Source organism: Rosa chinensis, chromosome 4 (assembly GCF_002994745.2).
Source record: "Rosa chinensis cultivar Old Blush chromosome 4, RchiOBHm-V2, whole genome shotgun sequence".
Lineage (NCBI taxonomy): Eukaryota > Viridiplantae > Streptophyta > Magnoliopsida > Rosales > Rosaceae > Rosa > Rosa chinensis.
This window is the reverse complement of record NC_037091.1, coordinates 4383560-4404965: the sequence shown is the minus strand read 5'-3', so window position 1 is coordinate 4404965 and position 21406 is coordinate 4383560. Positions and strand designations below refer to the sequence as shown.

Genomic DNA, 21406 nt, shown 5'->3' with positions numbered 1-21406 from the left:
ACTACCCAGTTGCATCCCTCCCCAGATATGTTTCCCAGAAGAACAATGTCAATTATTCTCTGTTTTACGAGGATAGCGATCTGCTAATGAAAGCATTAAAGCACCTCAGCTACACTGAACTTAGCTTAGATCAGGTAATTGAGGAAGTTCTATGATAGTTCTGCGGACTTCTGCCAATGCTTTCAAAGTCATGGCAGACAAATTTGACAATCTAAGCCGCCATGGATGGCTCTTCTTCAGTTATTCGGCTTCTTAATTTCACCAAAATTTCCAAAAGGTCCGAACTTTAATTTGGTCTTTAAGTGTTGGTGAGTATGTGATTATGTGACTAGCATCGAAAAGGTCCAAATTATAGGTTTCCTTATTTGGGCCTTTTGTATTGGGTGTACTGATTAAATGATTAGGTGACTATGGCATCAAAATCACATAAAATAATTTTAAAAGTATCTACCACAATAATGTTAACCTATTCAATAATTGATTAAGAAAATTATGTTTAAGTGTTTAACTACTGTTAGATGGAAATTTAAAGGTGGAAAATAAAACAACTCAACTGAAAAATAATTATTTCCCCTGTTACTGACTAGGTGAACACAACAACTTCTTACTAAAAGCATAAAAATTGAACATCTTGTTATTCATATATGTATATCAAATTAATAGACCCATTACAACGAGCCTAATGTTACCAAATTGAAATAAATTATTAAAATTAAGTGAGTGTAAAGTGAGAATGCATTCTCATTCACAAGCATAAAGTGAAATTGAGAAGAGTGTAAAGTGAGCATACATATGTATAATTCTTGATATAAAAGGATCTTGACGGATTAAATACACTAGATATGAATGGAGACATGCTACAAAAATAATTTACTAGCATTTATCATCCTTCAATCATTGTAACGGTAGCTTCATTTGTAGAGAAATTAATATTTGATTACACGTATTTTTATGCATGTAATTTCATCTAAAATACTAGAAATAAGAGTCAATTAATATGTAATTAATTCATTCTTAGAAATAAGCGGAGTTGCGGAAATCGAGATGAAATGATCCAATGCTTTCAAAGTCATGGCAGACAAATTTGACAATCTAAGCCGCAATGGATGGCTCTTCTTCAGTTCTTCTGCTTCTTAACTTCACCAAAATTTCCAAAAGTGTTGGGTGAGTATATGATAGGTGACTAGCATCGAAAAGGTCCAAATTATAAGTTTCCTTATTTGGGCCTTTTGTGTTCGGTGTGCTGATTAAATCTGTAGATTACACTATTGAAGCCATTGGCTAAATGTCTTACAAGTCATGAAACGGACACGTGACTAGGTGAGGATGTTGGCCTTGAGAGAATTCTCTCTCTGGGCTTGAAGATAGGGGAAATAAAGGTCGGTCTTAAATTTTGGTCCTATCAAATTCCTAGCAATACATGCTGGTACTGCATAGAAAATGAGTCAGCAATGGGCAGTGTAGTGGTACTAAGCAAAGCCAATGCCTCTTTGAATTGGTGCGTCAACGCCCTTCTTCCAAGATACCCTCCTTCCCCTCCTATTATATCTCACCTTTCGTCCACTCCCAGACTCTTTCGCTCTCTTCTCTCTACGTAAGCTCTCTAACCTTTCTCTATCATATATATAAATATATGTATAGACTCTATATATTACATATATAACTTTCCTCACTGCTTTAATTCTGCTTGTTTCTGGGTCTTGGTCTTTTCCTTCTGTTTGGGCAAAAGTTCAAATCTTTGGGTTACTTTTGTGGATGGAATCATGAGGGTGTGTGTAAAATTTGTTTCAATGGATATTTAGATTGAAGAGGTAGTAATTTTAGTGACCCAGAACTTGACTTGAAGATTTTCTGAAGCTGAAAATCTTGCAATGCTGTGTACGGATGAATTTGATTGTGATGAATTGAAAAGAATGAGAAGATATGTGAAAAGTTCTTACCTTTGCTGTGTAATAGGTTGTTTGATAACTATGGGAGCTTTTTCCTTAGTCTTGTTCTTGGCTGCCCAATTATCATTAACTGTTTGTAGAAAAGTTATCAATTACGTAAGTACTTGTTTTTGCTTAAAATATAAGTGCTGTATTCTGTGGAAGAAAGAATGGCATGCTTGTTTCTCATTTGTGTAATCAAAAGGCAAACAAGAAAGTAAAACGTTGGGAACAAAAGATGTGTTCTTGGAGATTATGGTTTTGCTATTACCAAAGCTTTTGACCATCCAAGTTATAAACTACTGTTATATCAGTGTTCTCCCTGATTGAGGGACATGTTCCCATACTTTCTGTTGATTGTGTTCTAGTAACTGATTGATGTTATTGCAATTTAATCTGCAGTAAAAGATTCTCAACCATGGATGGTTCTAAAGCTAGCGCATTGAACGAGATGCCTCTTGGAATAGATGAAACTACTGAGGAAGAATATGCTTCGCAGTCTAGGTTACTTCAAGAATTCCATAGTATATCCAGCATTGACAAGGCATGGATAAAACCTGGAAGTGGTATGATATCTCATTTTTTTAAACATAAGTATATATTGATATTTATATGTGCATATATATGTCTCTCCTCTCCAATATAAAGCTGAGCACCCATTTCTAATCGTGATCTTTGTACAGGAAATGGCTCCCAGGCAATGTTTTCATTTAGTCAACCAAATCTCTTGGCAAACAAGATGAGGAAATTTATTTTATCATCTCATATTTTGAAAGAAAGTAGCAACTCGGTAAACTTCCAATGGGGCCCATTTCCTGTTGAGATGACGGGAGTCTCTGTAATTGTTCCATCACCATCAGGTGCAAAGCTTCTTGTAGTTCGTAATCCTGAAAACGACTCTCCCTGTCAATTTGAAATTTGGGGTCCGGCTCAAGTCGAGAAGGAATTCCATATTCCCCAATCTGTTCATGGCTCGGTATATGCTGATGGCTGGTAATTGATCATGTGATTGTAGTTTTCTATTGATTGCTTTATATGATATTTGATGTTAACCTTGTGTATTAGACAGTGTGTCTATGTCTCTAGTGATTAGCTGTAGAGTTTGTACCTCAATTCTGAGCATTAGTCCTGTTGGAGTTTGGCTAAATTTTTTGAGATTTAGTAGAGTTCATCTTTCAATTGTACAGGTTTCAGGGAATTTCTTGGAACTCTGATGAAACTCTCATCGCTTATGTTGCTGAGGAACCATCTCCCTCCAAGCCGACATTTACATGGCAGGGCTACAAGAAAGGTGGTTCCACTGATAAGGATGTTGGCAACTGGAAAGGCCAAGGGGATTGGATGGAGGATTGGGGGGAAACTTATGCTGGAAAAAGGCAGCCTGCACTTTTTGTCATAAATGTTAACAGGTCTGGTAAAATTTGGTTTAGTTTCTTTCATTACCAGTATATGAAAGTAAAGAGATTTCTTCTTTAGATGGCAAACTTATTTTGAACTTTCCTATCCTATGCAGTGGAGAGACACGAGCTGTTAAAGGAATTGAAAAGCATTTGAGTGTTGGCCAAGTTGTGTGGGCCCCACCAATTAGTGGATCCCATCAATATTTGGTTTTTGTTGGGTGGTCAGCAGATACCAGAAAGCTTGGTATCAAGTACTGTTATAACAGGCCCTGTGCATTGTATGCTGTTAAGGCACCACTTCATGAATCAGAAGCTGATGGGCCAGAAATCAAGTGAGTTGCCTTCTTAGTGCTTATGTCTATTTTGTTGGGCCTTTCTGCATGTAAATTTTAAGATTCCTCATCCATAGACAGATGTTATAATTGTCGAATTCTTTAATTGTTTCAGAGATAGTTCAACTGAAGGTTGTCCTGTGGTAAATCTAACTCAAAGCATTAGTAGTGCTTTCTTTCCACGATTCAGGTATTTGTCTTTCTTCCTCAGATACTTAGTTTTGTCTTTATTTGAATTCTGTCTGTAGTAGCAGAGTTCTTTCTAGGTTTCAGATTGGTAACTAATAAGTATCTGCCTACTGGAATACAAGTTTTGTATGTTAAGGTTTACCTTGAAGTGCTAACCTAGATTTAACTAAAACTTTATTTTTCGCACATGTCTTGCTTTCTTCAATCTTGTTACTGGAATTAGTATCTTGACTATCTTCATATAAACAGGAGTTTGTTAAAAAGCGGACTTTGAATGGTTATGGTTGTTTCAATTGTTATCTACTGTTGGCTGATTGTAATTGAAACATGATCAATGTAACTTTTCCAGCCCAGATGGAAAATTGCTTTTGTTTTTATCTGCAAAAAGTTCTGTGGATTCTGGGGCCCATTCTGCAACAGATTCTCTTCACAAAATTGATTGGCCAGTGGATGGAGTGCCATGCTCATCTGCGGAAGTTGTTGATGTGGTGGGCTCTTCATCTTTTATCTGTTTGATTTCAGCTCAGTTAATTTTCTGTGCTGTTTTAAACTACTCACATTTGTGCAAATCTTGACTTAATTTGTTGTCCATGGAAATCATGAGAAAAGTTCACATTCCAGGAATCTGAAGTGAAAATCGTGAATATGAAATGCCAGTATGTAGTAATGGTATGTGTTATCACTGGTAGAGCAAAGGATATTCTTCTTACCCAGTAATTGTTCGAGTCTTGGCAATATGTAGTACTGGTATGTAGGTTACCAGCAATTGTTCATACCAAGACTCGAACCAGTGACCATTTGCAAGTAATAAGCTGGGCAAACAACCACTCCAACTGCAACTCTATAGTTTTTAAAGACAAACCTTACCTGTGACCTAGTCTTTTTGCCCAGCTCTGCCGCTGTACGTTACTAAATATGATTGGTACTTACCAGTGGTATGCTGGACAAGAATGTGGTGTGTTGCTACTGGCTACTATATACTAATGTATTCTGTGCTGAATACTATATACCAATGGTATGCTGTACTGAATCTTAGAGTTGATGTATTCATGCATATTCATCGCCTGGGTAACCTCCCTATTGATGCTTAAAATTGTATGTACTTAGAAACCAATGTCATATGCACAAACCCATTATTAGGGAGCAACTTTAGGTTGCTAGCACTGTCATTATGCAGAGACCCTTAATTATCTTGTACAAAAGGCTCTAGTTTCATGCAGTTAATAACTTAATATCACAAAACATAGTTATGGTAGGTACAAAACATGTTTGAGTTTTTCTTTCTCTCTTTCTCTGTCTCCCTCCCTTCCTCCATTTTACACTTAAATCTTAATGCACTTTCCTTTTGAAGATTCCTGTTGTAATGTGTGCGGATGATGGCTGCTTCCCTGGCCTTTACTGTTCAAGTTTCCTCACTAATCCATGGCTTTCTGATGGATGCACGATGATTATATCTTCCTTCTGGGGCAGCTGTCAAGTGATACTTTCTGTGAATGTGTTGAGGTATGTGATTGTTCTTATAGCTTGCTTGTATTCGCAGACTTGTTTTACCTTGTTTATGTAATTAACCCTAACACTAAAATGAAATTGCAGCGGACAAGTATCACGCATCAGCCCTACTGATTCAAACTTTTCATGGGATGTTCTTTCACTGGATGGGGACAATATTGTTGCTGGTAACATGAAATCCTAATTTTTACTGATAGCCACACAAATTTAAAGATGTATAATAAAATCTCCACTTGTTTTTTGATCCTTGAAGTGTCTAGCAGTCCAGTAGATGTGCCTCACATCAAGTATGGTCTTCTTGATGATAAAGAAAGTAAAAGTACTGCATGGAATTGGTTAGATGTACCAAGCCCCACAAATGAATGCTCTGAACAAGTATGTCAATTTGCTTTTCTATTATTGTATAAATTATATCTGCACATCGAGATTATCTTCAAAGCTTTACAGTAATTTTACTCAAATTACTCTTTGCTACAGGTTAAATCATTGCTCTCATCTCTAAAATTCAGTATATTGAAGATTCCTGTCAGGGATGTTTCTGATAGCCTAACGAAAGGTATTCCAAGCCAATTTCTTTCTTGTGTGTTAAAAAATAATTGATTTTGATGTCCCATATATGCTTAAACCTTTCAGGTGCTAGAAAACCTTTTGAAGCTACTTTTGTCTCTTCCAAAACTAAAAGAAGTGATCCATTAGTTGTAGTCCTTCATGGTGGCCCACATTCTGTTTATTTAGCAAGCTTTTCAAAGTCCCTGGCTTTTCTCTCTTCAAATGGGTTCAGTTTGTTACATGTAAATTATAGGTAAAGTTATGATGCTCCATTTTCATCTTTTCTTATCACAGTCAGGATTCCAAATTGTTCAGCTATAAGTGTATTCAATGTTCAACAAAATTACCGCTAGATTTGAAGAAGATTAATGAGAGTAGCTCCCATGCTTGAAGAAGATTCTCTTTTATACAACAGCTCCCATTTTTTTAATTTCTGACAATTTATGATGTTAATAAATTTTAGAGGTTCACTGGGCTTTGGTGAGGAAGCACTTCAATCTCTTCCAGGGAAAGTTGGCTCCCAGGTGCTTAGACATATGTATCTTTCATTCGAGAAATACTAGTCTTACTTTTGCAATTTCTACCTGCATGTTGCCTTAGGGTACCTATGCTCTAACACAGTTGTGATTCTGTAAAGTTCTATTCTTGTGCCATTTCATTTATTAGTTTACCTGCAACAAAGTATTTTCTTTATACTATGTGTGTGACTTCTAGTTCCTAATATTTTAGGTTCTTCTCTGCAGGATGTAAATGATGTACTGGTGGCTATTGATCATGTCATTGACTTGGGACTTGCTAGTCCATCAAAAATTGCAGTTCTTGGTGGTTCTCATGGTGGCTTTCTAACAACTCACTTGATTGGCCAGGTGTGTAGTTTGCAGAAAGTATGAGTACATATGCATATCTGCATTTGGCAGAACGTACACAAAGTTGAACGATCTTCATGAACATAATGTACATTGTTGTCATTATGCATTTCAAGTCCTGGATATCACTAGTTTGTGGTTTTATATGCACAAATCTGATTCCTCCTATTCGATGGTTAATATTTGGAGAGCTGTATGGGAGTATTGAGACTTTTGTTTTCTTCAAGCTCTTTATTTGTTTTAAGCATCTATGCCTGGTAGATTGAATGCTTTAATAGATGATATTACATGGAAATTTGATATCTTCTGCCTGAAACGATGCAGGCACCAGAGAAGTTTGCTGCGGCTTGTGCAAGGAATCCTGTCTGTAACCTTGCATTGATGGTTGGTACATCAGACATCCCTGATTGGTGCTATCTGGAGGCCTTTGGAAGTGAAGGTAAAAGTATCTATTCAGAAGCACCTTCAGCTGAGGATCTGGCTCTTTTTCACAGCAAGTCTCCTATTTCACATATTTCAAAGGTATGCTTGTTTAAGCTTCTTTTACTGTATTAGTGAGTTGACTCAGGACTTTGAAGCTTCAATACAACAATATTGGAATAGAAGGAAAACCTAGAGTTCAGAACCATACAGAGTTAGAGTAACAGTTCCCCTTTCATTACTTTTTGTTTAAAATTGATTGACTGCATGCACTTTCACATTATGAGCAACTGCATAGACATTTGAAAATGGAGTAACATGATAGTCATTCCAGTTTCTTAAGGTAGCTGTGTACTAGGACTGCATGATGTGAAGCAAAAGCTGCTAAATATTAGTTCAAATGAAAAATAAAAAAAGTTGATATAGAGGAACGTAATTCTTAAGGAGCCCAGTAGTCCAGGAAGTCGCCCTTTCCAATGTAATGGTCAAGTCGTGTGCTGTCAAATGCATACATGAAGGTTTGATTCTTGAGGATGGCTAATTCAAGTGAATCAATAACCACGGTAAAGATAGTATTGTTTCCCTAACTTTTGCCGGATCATATGCTACTCTAACTCGGTTCGTATGCTACTCTACTGGGTTAAACATTCTGACATATTGCACTGCCTAGATATACAATTGATTCCCTTTTTCTTAGAAAAAAAACTAATACTTTAAATGGTATTATCTTTTGAGAAGTGAAGAGCTCACTATCTTCAGACTTTCTTACATTTGATGCTCTATCTACAGGTCAAAACACCCACCCTTTTTCTGTTGGGTGCAAAGGATCTTCGTGTTCCGATTTCCACTGGATTGCAGGTAAGCTATGTTCCGCTTCTAGTCAACTAGACGTGTAATATTTAATCCCACTTAATGATTTGACAACATTAGCAAGTGCTTGGATAATAAAGTGACTGAAGCAAACATTCAAAAACAGTTGGCATCTATGAATCACTTCTTTCATCCTTTTTCTAATTAAACATAAGTGATTTCCTTTGCTGCCTTGTGGGGCGGATACTTTGATGCATAGTTGACTACTAAACTGTAATGATGTGAATAGAGATGTGATTTGGATGATTATTATTTGCAGTATGCTCGGGCATTGAAGGAAAAAGGAGTTGCTGTCAAAGTCATTGTGTTCCCTAATGACATCCATCCAATTGACAGGTAAACACATGATCCAAATGTGTCTTGTGCATTCTACTCATAAGTTACTACTGCAGCCAAGCACATACAATTCATGCTTGGATTTTAATCTCTTTCAAATTCTTGTTTGCAGGCCTCAATCCGACTTTGAGAGCTTTCTTAATATTGGCGTGTGGTTTAAGAAGTATGTGTTCTAGATGAGCAGAACCTTGGGATCTTAATGTTACTCTTTTCAGGGGAAAATTAATACAGATCCATCATGGAAGAACTGTTTAGTAAATTTATGTTCAGTATGAGGGATCAACCCTACTTGTAACCAAATTCTTCACCTTGAAATAGTCTTTTTCTTTCTCTCTTTAAAACATGAATATCAATTCATAACTGCTGCGTATGATGAGGTGATTTGGTAACATGGATATTTCTACAATACAGTTGTTATGTTAAAACAGTTTTCTTAAGAACATTTATCTTTATACTGGCTTTCGGGTTCAGATTCTACCTTCGGTATATGTTATAAGAAAAATAAATAAATAATCAGACAAGGATTGGAGAGATGAAACTAAAGTTTAGCTTAATTAGTAATTCTGCAAATGTGATCAGTTCTTTAATTTTGACACTCAAAAGAACCATTTTCTTCTATATCTCCAACATGAACATCTCCTTTTTACTTGAACAGAACACGAATTAATGGAAGCTCGTAGTTCATGTTGGATTCCACGGTTTACAAATGTCATACTTGCCGCTGTTCCAGTCCATCCTACATGGATGAGGGCCATATTCAGTAGTTCTTATAGACCACCAACACTAGTTGCAATCTTTGAGGTCTCGACTGCCCACATAAACATCAAACCATTTGAATGCACCAGGCCACTGGAAACTGCAGTAGAAATCAGTGTTCCCTATCCAACTAGATTTAAAACTGAATTGGAAGAAAGCATTAGGGGCAAACTTTTGGAGACCGATATCATTATCATCTGATTTGCAGTGAACATTGAGGGTCATGCCTTGTAATTGATTTGTGATTCTAACATGTTTCTTAAAGCTTGCATCACAAGCAATTACGAGGAACAACATAAGCAAGATTAGCATCATTGCTCTTCCATGAAGGAACCCATGTTCATTTGTTTTGAAGAAGTTTTATCTTGGTAGAAATATGCTATATGCAGCATGCTTTTTATAGTGGCTAGATGGACTAGTTCATGATTGCCACAACCAGGTTCATGAAACTAATATTAATTTTCTTTTGTCGAAAAAAACTAATATTAATTTTCTGGGAATAAATGGAAAAATAATAAGCAAAAAATGGAATTGTATGCCGCTGCAGCATCCAATTATGTCATTGTTCCTATGGTAACTTTGAATGTTTATGGTAACTCGGATATTCCTTTTGACAAGTCAAAAGTCAAATTTTTAACACGCATTATGTCAAATAGTAATCAATCATTGTTCTTATGGTAAAACAATTCTTCTTTCGAAAATGCTTGATTAATTATTGAAAAGAGGAATCACAAACACATAATAATATCTTCCAGTGGAGGAACCCATGTTAATTTGTTTTGAAAAAATTTTATCTTGGTAGAAATATGCTATGTGCAACTCTCTTTTTTATAGTGGCTAAATGCATATGGCAATCAACCAGCTGTTTCATAAAACTATTATTAATTAAAATGGAAAAACTTAAAGCAAAAAATGAAATTGTATACCGATGAAGTATTGAAGTATACAGATTCTTTTATTGTTCCTATGGTAACTTTGATTGATTATGGTAACTCGGATATGCCTTTTCAAAATTCAAATTGTTTTATTTTTACAGTGACTCACAGGGTGTCAAATAGTAATCATTCATTGTTCTTATGGTAACTCCGCACCCTAAAATAACTTTTATTGTTTATATTGGCAATTATCTATCGCCTTTATGGTATAAAAAAAATAATAATTCTTTTTTCGAAAATGGTCAATTAATTATTGAAAAGAGAAATCACAACTATATAATGTGTGGAATAGAGGTTGACCTTACTATTATATAAGCAAAATATTCTACAAGCCAATTAAGTCCATCAATCAGATAACCTCATTCACTATCTATGAAGTGAATGATGAGCTACATTGTTACCCTGATTTCATATCACCAATTTCAGAAGCGTATAACTGCTCCATTAGTAGAACACAATCTAAAGCATAACCAGGCTCATAGACGATTCAGCGGTGAACGGTGTCAAAAACATATGGATAGCAAATTCCAATCCAATTTTGGCTACATCAATCTTAATGTAATCATTTCGAATAAGAACTGTTGTTTCACCTAAATAAAAATTCTCAACAGAAGCTTAAGCATAAATAACTATCAAACTCTTCTTTATTATTATTATTATTATTGGATAAAGTTCATAGACAAGATGACTTCGAGTATGTATGTACCTAGTTTTTGTTCCACGGCAAACAATCATCATACTGGCCGGTTTTGAAGTTAAGCCTACAAGGGCCATTGCCAGAAGATTTTATACTCCACCAACACTCATGGCAGTAGTCTCTTCCATCAACATATACATCAAACCATTTAAATGAACCAATCCATTGAAAACTGCAATAGAAGTCTGTTCGGCCTATCAAGGTAGGTTTGAAACTGAACTCATAGTATTGTTGGGGAAGAAGCACTTTGACGCCGAGATCATCATCTGCGGATTTACAGTGAAAGGTGAGATTCATTCCTCCGCTAAAATCATTAGTGATTCTAACATATGTTTTAGCATCACATGTGGTTGTTAAGAATAGCAAAAGCAATATTAGCTTCACTGTTCTTCCAACAAACGAAGCCATGTTTGCTTTGGTCAAGCTATACAAAATTCCCTGAACCATTGAGTTGAAGCAGGAATAGCCAACAGATTTTTTTTGTAACCAAAACATTATTTTAATTCACCAAAAGAAAACAAAAAAAAAATCTATAAAGATGTAGAAGGGCAAGCTGGAGCCAAAGTGTTCCCACCAACCCTGATGAAAATGCACTTTTAAGTAAACTTATTCCACTAAAAGGAAATATGTAACAAAGACAGCAAAATGGTGAAGATACTTACAGTTCCATCCATAGAAGCAGAAACCAGCCGGGTGGTCATCCATTGGCACATTGATAAATCTGTCACCTCTCCATCATGTTTACCAACAAATTGGACCCCATCAATAAGCTTTCAACAGGAAACTTAATAGGATCCTCAGCAGAAGGACTTTACCCTTTGCAACTTTAGTAGTATCAATTTGTAGAACACGCTTCCCAACCTGAACAACCAAAACCTGCTGCAAGTATAGAAGCAAAAGATAGATCAATCAACCACTACAAGATCAACAGACATTTATCATGGACATCAAAAGCATTAAGCTATAACTCTTTGATTGAAAATAGCATTAACAGAATCATTTACTTGTTTATGACAGTGCCAACAAACTCGTGGATGAACAGCTTCCCCCTAACCAACTATTTGAATGGCCATAACAATCTTTCCTGTGATTTCGTACCGTCTTCGTCTGGACCTTCAGAAATTTTCCAGACAAAAAGCCATCCTTCTACACTCACACCCAAATATTCAAAACCCGAATATTCCCCTGCTTCAATCCATCGCATACATATGACTTATTCACCACAATCTGGCAGCTCAACACCAGCTGAGCCGAATCATACTTGGTTATGGGGGTAACTTCTAGCTGCGGCTGAAACTCCCCGAGCAACCAAACACCCACATCGTAAACCACGCTATCCCCAATCAAATGCCTGCCTTTCGGTAGCTTATTGCTCAGGCATTTGAATCGGCATACCACTCTCACAGTATCAATTCCATCCTTAGAAACAATGAAAACCAATTCCATTTCCTCAAGAAGGTCAGCACACACCTGCCGCATCACCTTGAAGCAAGATTCTTAGCCAAAGCCAGGCTAGAACTTCTGATACCAAAAAATTGTTGTATATGAGTTTGGCAAATTATTGTCAATACTTGTTTACGAAATTTCAAGTTGTAATCTATAGAGGAAAATTTAATGTGCTTGTGGCATGCACACATACAAGGAAGATTTTTCTTAAAGTGATGTATTTCATATTCCATGTGCGTAATCCATGGACCATGTGGACAATGCGACATCATGCCTTTTACCATGAGATGTTTCGATAAAATTGTAAACAATAACATACGGGCGCTTGAGCCCAGAATTACTAGGAAAAGAGCATAGGCAAGAGTACAACTAGAGGAGAATAGCATATACCTTTGCTTCTAGTTTATTTGCGGTCATCTCAAATTGAGCTAGATCAGCAATTACCATGTAGCCAACTTGGCCAGAGTTTGTAACCTCTCCAAGTGCAAAATCTATAGTCCCCACTGCAAATTGAAAAAACAAACAAATTGCATGATATCAATCACCTAGCAACATAGTAACAAGTAAAGGAAATGAACCAGAATACAAATGTTACTAACGGATCATATGAACCAAGTTCAATGAACTACCATAATTTGCATGTCCTAGCTAGCAGACTACCACCAATATTCTCTTACAACAATGGAATCAACTGAGGACAACAATAAACAATTTTTGATACCATCATTTCACGTAGTCAATCTCAGGCTCCTACCAGATCCAAAGCATCATGCTACTACTAGCCATTATATTATGCTAACTATTATATTATAGAAAACTGGAGGAGTTTGTAGACAGTACACAGGTAAGTTTTAGTTACTGGTAGCCATCAGTTGGCTTCAAAGAATCTCCATGATCATATGCTTCTGCATTTTCTCTTATCATGTGCTAGCATCACTGCATTCTTAAAGATTCACAAAGTCTGATACAGGGAGTAATTCATATCAAGGGTTTGGAGCATGCATATTCCAGAAAGAAAGAAAAAAAGATAGATGGAGAGTTCAATTGTACATGATGTACATGGTTACAAAGTTTGAAATTCTAATGCAGTAACAAACAACATAGATCTGCGGTAAAAAGGAAAAGATGAATATATGAACTTACAGATTGATGATGAGTAAATAGCAGATGAAGACAACCTCAAAACAGGGTCATACCCAAACCTGAAAAATGTTGAAATGTTATTAGTTGTGGCACACTATGAAGCTTCAAGTAGAATAAATTGCAGGTGGGATTTCAAACCTCTCTGTCTCGACTAAACTCTGAAGTGGATGGTTCAGAGTTCAGAGTTCTGAAGTGGATGGCAGCACAGACAGAGACAGCCACTGGTCTTGATCACCTTTAACTGGGCCACGAGGTTTTGTTGGTTCTGAAGAGTTCAGAGAAAGCCTTAACAAGTCAGTTGGTTCCTCTGCTTGGTGTTGAAGCTGTGGAGTAGTAGTTGAGTGATGGGCGCTGTGGAACATGGGGACCATCGATGCGGCAAGGAGTTGTCGTTTCGGAGAATTCATTGGTGTTGGTTCTTCCGCGGTGCGGCGTCGTTTCGGAGTTTCGGAAGACAAAGAAAGCCATGACGACGAAGTTGGCTCTTCAATTGACGGCGACGCCGCCTCTATCACAGCTCCACGATTTGTCAATGTCGACAATCTCTCCTCCAGTAATTCACAACCTCTTGTATCTACTTCAACGTTTGGCGGAAGCTCCGGAATTCCTCGGAGTCTCGTGCAACCGGACAAGTAAAGATACCGCAACTTGACAAATTTGGTGAGGCAAGCAGGAAGACTAACAAAATTGTTTCTTGACAGATTAAGCCACTCTAATGTTTCCCAGCAATCAAGAGTCGTCAGGAAATCACAATCTGATAATAAACTGCATCCTCCGAGACAGAGCTTCTCTAGCTTGGGAAGTGATAGCGAGCAACCATCGACATTCAAAATTTTGGTATTTGTTGGAAATCTGACTAGTTTTGAGCATTCACCAAGAAAAAGGAACTGTAAATTTTGCAACCCATAAATGCTGCACGGTAGAGCTGTGAGATTTTTGCAGTCAGTAAGATCCAAATATTCAAGCCCTATGAGATTTTCAATTGACTCATCCAATTCTCTTATGTCACTGCCTTTAAGATAGAGTTGTCTCAAGAAATCCATCTTTACTGAAATTTTTGGAAATGTAGCCAGTTTTGAGCATCCACTCGCATCAAGAGCCTTTAGATTGTGCAATTCATAAATATTATACGGCAGGGTTGTAAGATTTTGACTGTCCCTTAGGTCCAAATTTTCCAGCCTAATAAGCCTTGTAATGGACGGATGCAATTCTTTAATGCAAGTGCCTCTTATAACCAATTTTCTCAAGAAACCCATCTCTTCCCCAACCTCTGAAAATTCTTCAAGCTTGCAATAGCTAATAGAGATTGTTTCTACAGATTTCAAGTTGATTTTTCTTGGAAACATAATAAGGTTAGAGCAACCGCCAACATTCAAGGTAACAAGCTTATTAAGGAATCGAATTGAATCAGGTATCTCAACTAAACCGATACATTCATATAGTTCCAACTCTTTCAAGTTAGGGATTCCACAAAAGTCGGGGAGTTCCTTTAGGGATACACATCCACTTAAATTCAACCCTTCCAAGTTAGGGATTCCACTCAAGTTTGGGAGTTTCTTTAGAGATTCACAGCCACTTAAATCCAACTCTTTCAAGTTAGGGATTCCACTCAAGTTTGGGAGTTTCTTTAGGGATTCACAGCCACTTAAATCCAACACTTTCAAGTTAGGGATTCCACTTATGTCTGGGAGTTTCTTTAGGGATTCACAGCCACTTAAATCAAACTCTATCAAGTTACGGATTCCACTCAAGTCTGGGAGTTTCTTTAGGGATTCACAGCCACTTAAATCCAACTTTTTCAAGTTAGGGATTCCACTCAAGTCTGGGAGTTCCTTTAGGGATTCACAGCCACTTAAATCCAACTCTTTCAAGTTAGGAATTCCACTCAAGTCTGGGAGTTTCTTTAGGGATGTACAATGACATAAATTCATACATGTTAGCCTTGAAAAATTCTGTATGGCAAAAGAAAAAGGAAAAGATCAACCAAGTGGATGCAATAATTTACAACACAGTTATCTGTTACTTATTTTTAATTAAAGAAGTCTTGAAATAAAATGAATTATTAGATTATAGTACCTTACGTCCCTCCCATAGTCGTGTGATTTCGTGACTCCAAGAAATATCAAGATTTACAAGTTTGTTTGCTTGAAAATCGGATGGAAAACATTGCAACGAACATTCTTGCCAATCGAGCCACCTCAACTGGTTGGAGAGATAATCAATATCTCCAAAAAAGGATGTTCCTCTCATAGAAATATATCTAAGATTCTTCATCTTTGAAAAGCTTTTAGCATTCAAAGATATTGTAGATGATCGCAATAGGACCTGAATGCCTATAACTTTATTTGTACCCTACAGTAAAAGAAAGCAAGCTTATTAACAGCAACATTTATGATTGCAATTTCTATTCAGACCAAAAAACAAAAAAACATAGCAATTTCTATTGGAAGCACAAGTACGGTTTTAATACAGTTTTCTTCAAGGTCTCAATAAGAAATTATATTCAATATAAAATGCTTTCTTAATTGAAAAACACAAAACATCATTAATATACTTACTGTATTATTTGTTAGAACGTAGTCTACATCTTCTTCACTCCACACTCTGCTGCGTTTCCCCGGTTCATCAGGTGACTCCTGATACACTATGTCTTTACCCATTTCTTCTATTAAGTCATGCATCCAAATATGATCATCTTTGTCAATTCTTATCAAGGCCTTTTCTTGCAGTTGTGCAATACCAATCACCATTGTTTTCTGGTCATAGCAAGCTTCTAGTATTGGTTTCACATGGGCTACATGCTCACCTTTAAAGAAGCAAGCAATATCAAGAAATAGTTCTTTTAAATCTTGTCCTAGAGCATCATAACTTAGTTTGAGAACTTTCTGTATATCTGCATGAGGACCTCCTTTACAACTACCTATTGTAGCTTTCCACTCCTCTGTGCTTCTACTAAATAGATGAGAGCCTAAGACTATCAAAGCTAATGGAAGGCCTTGGGCATAGTGTATAACATGTTGTGTAAGTTCCAGATAACCGCTTGGAGGTTCATTTCTTTTGAATGCATGCAAGCTAAACAACTCCAAAGCATGACGATCTTCTAACATCTTGACCTCATATACTTCATTAACTTCATGAGCAATTAGCCAACGTTTATCTCTTGTTGTTATGAGAATTCTACTACCCGGGCCAAAACAATAAGGGGATGGAACTAAGTTCTTTAATTGGCTAGAATGACTCACGTCATCAAGGATCAAGAGAACTTTTTTATTTTGCATTCTTTCCTTTATAAAACTGATTCCCTGATCAACACTGCTCACCTTCAAATTTGAGTCCCTTAAAACATCACGCAAAAGTCTCTTTTGCAGTTGCGCTAGGCCATTTGAATTAGATCTAACATCTGCCAAGAAACAACTAGTTTCAAACTTATGGCAAATTGAATTGAACACAGCTTTCGCAATTGTGGTCTTTCCTATTCCACCAGTCCCCCATATGCCCACCATGTGAAAAATATTTTCCTCGGCTTTTAAAAGACTTTCGACATCTCGTATACAAGACTCTAATCCAATCGGATATTCAGCAACGTGCCACTTACATGAAGGGTTTACTACTCGGGTAGACAACTCCCCGACAATGTCGTTGATAAATTCAGTCTCGTACCTAAGAATTTAAAAGCATATATAGGAAATCAAATAAAGTAGAAGATTATTGCTGTCTTCATAAATCTAACTAATCATCTAGCCAGTGGGCTTGGGTTAAAAACATACCGGCCCTCCTCAAAAGTCCATCCACACAAATCTGCTGCTTCCTTGAGAGCTGCCTTCCATTTATCCATGCTATCCTTGTAAAATTGATCAAGTGTTGCAAATGCGTCACCGAAAGCACCTCTTTGGTGTCGTACATCTGAAGGAGCCACCTTGTAGAAAACAGCTCTAAACTTCTGGCCTTTGAATTTTCTGCAGTCAAGTATCTTGACCAGTTCATCTAAGCACCACCTTGAAGAAGCATAATTTTGAGAGAAGACGACGATTGAAACTCTAGACTCATCAATTGCTTTGAGGAGCTCTTGTGATATGTCTTCTCCTCTGCTAAGCTTATCATCTCTGAATGTCTTAATTCCCCTCAGACACAAAGCGTTGTACAAATGATCTGTAAAATCATAGCGCGTATCCTCGCCTCGGAAACTCAGGAAAACCTCGTATGTGTAATGATTTTGGTGATCAGTAGAAGAAAGTGGGGGAGAGGAAGATGAAGAACTGGCTGCTGCTTCGTTGGTCATATTCTGCATGCTCTGCTCTATCCGTTGAATGTTGCCTTTCTATTGCCTAAGTAGATAGTTTCTAATTGGTGCCTGCTGTCTGCTGCAATGTGAATGGTGAATGTGAGGTTGAAACTGAGCCGTGTTCTCTTTTTCCAAAGAGTTTCTCCCTTCACTATTTCCTTTTAGACTTGGACTAAAATTATCTCGGAAGATTTTTTTTTTTTTTTTCAGTGGTGATGACGTGGAAGGCTTGGAAAAGCATTACCTGATGCTTGATGGAACAAGGAAATTAATAGTCTACTCTGTACATTTTGTTTGGGTTCAATGTATTTTATAGGGAGGGCTCACTGTGTTGATTTTCAGGTCTGTTTTACACAGTCTGAAAAGAAAAAGAAAAGGCCAATTTTTCTTCAAATCCCTTGACCAAAAGAAATGTTACTTACCCAAATTACTACCAGCATAGGCCCATGTGTTCTCAATTATGTCGTATATTCTCATTGCCATTTGTTTTGTTTAATTATCAAGTATCAGTTGCTTGGTTAATATCTCAAGTAGTCTTACTGCACACAATATCCATGGTATCAAATTCCTGCCACAAGCATTACAGTGAAAAACCGGTTGGGATTTGATTGAAGCAGACATGAACCAGGAATTATACATGTAGAATTGAGATACTGGATATTAATTTATTGCTATTTAAGTTTAGGGTATTCAATCCTTCCAGCTAATTTTATAATTTTCAGTGGAAGAATTAGTTCTTACGACCCTATTCAGCAACCACCTCTGTTAATCACTTTACCAGAAAAGAAATGCAGCTGGCCCTTTGGAAGTGCACTTAGAATTCAAAGCTGCTGTCATCTATGGAACTGTTTCTGAGGATCAAAATCCTACAGTAGAAAGGAATCAAAGGATTGCTTAATCCAAGGAAATATGGTGCAAATATGATATGCATGTTTCGATAAATTGGCACCCGAGTGCTGTGCGTAGGAAAATATTAGTGCACAACTAAGGTGAACAGCAGACACTTTTGCGTCTAGCTAGCTTATTCATAGTTGGGATTTGGGAAGAATCTGCACCCGTTCCCAGTGGCACCTCTTTCCTCCCTGCAAACAGAAATTATATATCTCAACAGGGAACGTCTTCCGTGCTCGGAGTTTGGAGTGCTCGGGTTATTTGGGCCCAGCCACGTGAGCAGCACGTGTCAATTCAGTAAGAAGAAATATAAGGGGAAAGGGCTTAGCCTGTTCCCAGTAGTTGAGAAAGAAAAGAAAAGAACAAAACACCAACTTTAAAGTTAATTGCACAGTTCACCTTCTTCATATCTTCTCTGATTTCTGCTTCACAAAAATATGAACTCAGCTATAAAAACATGTCCAACAATTCAAAAGTGATTTATTCCCTGACAAAGAAGTTGCTTGGGTACGTATCAAAACCATTTAAAACCTTGAAACCATGTGGTCAAAGTAAAGAGCAACTGCCATTTAAACAAGAATATAGATCCCAGTGGTTGGTCGTCGATCCCACCTAAATCCTGTAGAATCGCTGTAAATCTGTATGTAATTAGGATTTTATTTAGTTAGGATATCCTGTAATTATGGAAAGATTGTTTCCTATTACAGTTAGACTACTCCTTTGTACTTGTATATATACCCTCATTGTGGGATGAATAGAATTATCGAATTAACCTTGAATTGAAGTATTTTTTCTACTTGGTATCAGAGCAGGTTCAATCCTTTGAACTTGCCTGCATCCTTTGAATCTTGAATCCTGAATCCTGAATCCTGAATCCTGAATCCTGAATCCTGAATCCCAAAGCACACCACAAACCGCTGCGTACCACCACCATTAAAATCAAGCCATCCCTGAATTTTTGAAACCCTAGAAAAACCAAACCTAAAAAAAAAAACAAACAAATCCCAAATTCCTCAATGGCCGTTCAACGCCGACCAGGTCCTCCTCCAGGCTTCTCAGGTCCTTCTCCACGCCGTCCTCATGACAAACCAAACCCATACGCAAACAAAAAATGTGTTGTCTGTGGGGAAGTAGGTCATACCAAGGAGCGGTGCTATGAAGTGATTGGCTACCCTGATTGGTGGGATTTCACCAGGAAACCGCGAAAGAATCCGGGCAAGGCGGCTATTGCTACTACAGAGGAAGAGCATCTCGACAATTCCTCCGCTAATGTAGCGCAGTCAGGTATGAAGGGTAAGGCTACTTTGAATAATACATGGATAATTGATACAGGTGCATCTGACCATATGACCAATGACCCAAGTCTTGTGAAAAACCTTAGACGTTCCCCTCAAGACATTGTCTCTACTGCTGATGGTACTCCAACTCCGGTCACCGGAGAAGGTTCTATTGCTTTATCTGATACTTTAACCCTTGAATCTGTCTTAGTTGTTCCATCACTAGCTTATAATCTCTTGTCTGTTGGTCAAGTTATTTTAGCTCTTGCATGTATTGTGACCTTCTATCCGTCTTTCTGTGTGTTTCAAGACATTCTGACTCGGCGGATTCTTGGTTATGGTGTTAGAAGGGGGAAATTATACTATCTGGATTTGACAGAGACTGGAAAGAAACAGAAGCATCTTTTGGGACAAGCTAATCATATCAACGGGGTAGAGAATGCGAAGGAAGCTGTATGGTTATGGCATCGCCGTTTAGGTCATCTATCCTTTCGTTATCTTAAGAAGCTGCAACCTCAATTGTTTTCAGTTGTTAGCGATTTGGATTTCCACTGTGACATCTGCGAACTGGCCAAGAGTCACCGTATTTCATATTCACCAAGTCTTAATAAAAGTCCTGTTCCTTTTATGAAGATTCACTCCGATGTCTGGGGTCCTGCGAAAATTCCTTCTCTTTCTGGAGCTCGGTATTTTGTAACGTTTATTGATGATTGCACTCGCATGACATGGGTGTCAATACTGAAGAATAAGAGTGATGTATTTGGAATGTTTACCGAATTTCACAAAATGGTGGCAACTCAGTATCAACAATCCATCAGAGTGTTTCAGTCTGACAATGGTGGAGAGTTTGTGAATGGCCCTATGATTGAGTTTTGCCGGTCACATGGAATTCGTCATCAAACCTCCAATTCTTATACTCCTCAACAGAATGGTTTAGCAGAACGGAAGAACAGGCAGTTGATGGAAGTTGTTCGTGCTTCCTTGTTTGGTATGAATGTACCTCGATCCTATTGGGGAGAAGCAGTAAAATCAGCAGCATATCTTATCAACCGTACTCCTTCACGGGTGATTGAGTTTCAGAATCCTCATCAGAAGCTTCATACACTTTTGACCATCCCTTCTATGCCTAATTTGGAGCCCCGGGTGTTTGGGTGCACAGCCTATGTTCATATTCCCAAGCCTCAACGCAGCAAGCTTGATCCCCGTGCCCGTAAGTGTATCTTTGTTGGTTATGCTGACTTCCAGAAGGGTTATCGATGTTATGATCCTCTTACTGGCACTATACATGTCTCTCTTGATGTTGCTTTTCGTGAATCCGAGCCTTACTACTCAGGGGGAGCTTCTCAGTCTTCTCTTCAGGGGGAGAGAGGTTGTGAAGGGAATCCTCGTTCTCGTTCTATTATTGATTTTGATGTCTTTGAAGACGTGGAAAATTTGGAGGATAGATTTGAAGGTAGAAATTCGGAAACAGACAATGTGACTGCCGAACAGAGCATTGTAAATTCTGAAATAGACAATGCGACTGCTGAACGAAGTGTTGCGAATTCCGAAACAGAAAATGTGACTGCCGAACAGAATGC

The 21406-nt window shown here is 37.6% G+C and overlaps 2 protein-coding genes across 5 annotated transcripts; one reads left to right on the top strand and one right to left on the bottom strand.

The window, feature by feature from the left end:
* The first annotated feature begins 1336 nt into the window (after positions 1–1336).
* Positions 1337–8826, top strand: LOC112198192 (acylamino-acid-releasing enzyme). The gene is made up of 18 exons (XM_024339273.2): positions 1337–1594; positions 2331–2494; positions 2612–2921; positions 3116–3337; positions 3442–3660; positions 3776–3850; positions 4199–4337; positions 5201–5352; positions 5443–5525; positions 5612–5733; positions 5836–5914; positions 5992–6160; positions 6371–6431; positions 6651–6773; positions 7098–7295; positions 7983–8051; positions 8323–8399; positions 8512–8826. Exons 1-18 carry the CDS (start codon positions 1452–1454, stop codon positions 8573–8575), a joined length of 2469 nt encoding a protein of 822 aa, XP_024195041.1. The 5' UTR covers positions 1337–1451; the 3' UTR covers positions 8576–8826.
* Positions 8827–10705: 1879 nt separating this feature from the next.
* LOC112196426 (disease resistance protein RPV1) lies at positions 10706–17784 on the bottom strand. 4 transcript variants are annotated; one of them, XM_024336778.2, is made up of 9 exons: positions 17144–17784; positions 15935–17036; positions 15453–15728; positions 13515–15328; positions 13377–13435; positions 12624–12736; positions 11792–12308; positions 11450–11666; positions 10706–11053 (listed from the first exon to the last, which is right to left on the bottom strand). In XM_024336778.2, exons 1-4 carry the CDS (start codon positions 17662–17664, stop codon positions 13556–13558), a joined length of 3672 nt encoding a protein of 1223 aa, XP_024192546.1. In that variant the 5' UTR covers positions 17665–17784; the 3' UTR covers positions 10706–11053; positions 11450–11666; positions 11792–12308; positions 12624–12736; positions 13377–13435; positions 13515–13555. The 4 variants fall into 4 exon arrangements, 3 of the variants coding, with proteins under 3 accessions (XP_024192546.1, XP_040373379.1, XP_040373380.1); XM_040517445.1 differs by lacking the exons at positions 10706–11053; positions 11450–11666; positions 11792–12308; positions 12624–12736 and adding an exon at positions 12969–13194; XM_040517446.1 differs by lacking the exons at positions 10706–11053; positions 11450–11666; positions 11792–12308; positions 12624–12736 and adding an exon at positions 12969–13176.
* Between the last annotated feature and the right edge of the window lie 3622 nt (positions 17785–21406).

Bases quoted from the DNA above. Each gene is read 5' to 3' on its own strand.
- LOC112198192 (XM_024339273.2), top strand. From the start codon at position 1,452: ATGGGCAGTGTAGTGGTACTAAGCAAAGCCAATGCCTCTTTGAATTGG. The intron at 1,595-2,330 runs GTAAGCTCTCTA...TTTAATCTGCAG, and splicing joins TTTCGCTCTCTTCTCTCTAC to TAAAAGATTCTCAACCATGG. The intron at 6,774-7,097 runs GTGTGTAGTTTG...GAAACGATGCAG, and splicing joins CAACTCACTTGATTGGCCAG to GCACCAGAGAAGTTTGCTGC.
- LOC112196426 (XM_024336778.2), bottom strand. From the start codon at position 17,664: ATGCAGAATATGACCAACGAAGCAGCAGCCAGTTCTTCATCTTCCTCT. The intron at 15,729-15,934 runs GTAAGTATATTA...CTTTTACTGTAG, and splicing joins ACGTTCTAACAAATAATACA to GGTACAAATAAAGTTATAGG. The intron at 15,329-15,452 runs GTACTATAATCT...TTTGCCATACAG, and splicing joins GACTATGGGAGGGACGTAAG to AATTTTTCAAGGCTAACATG.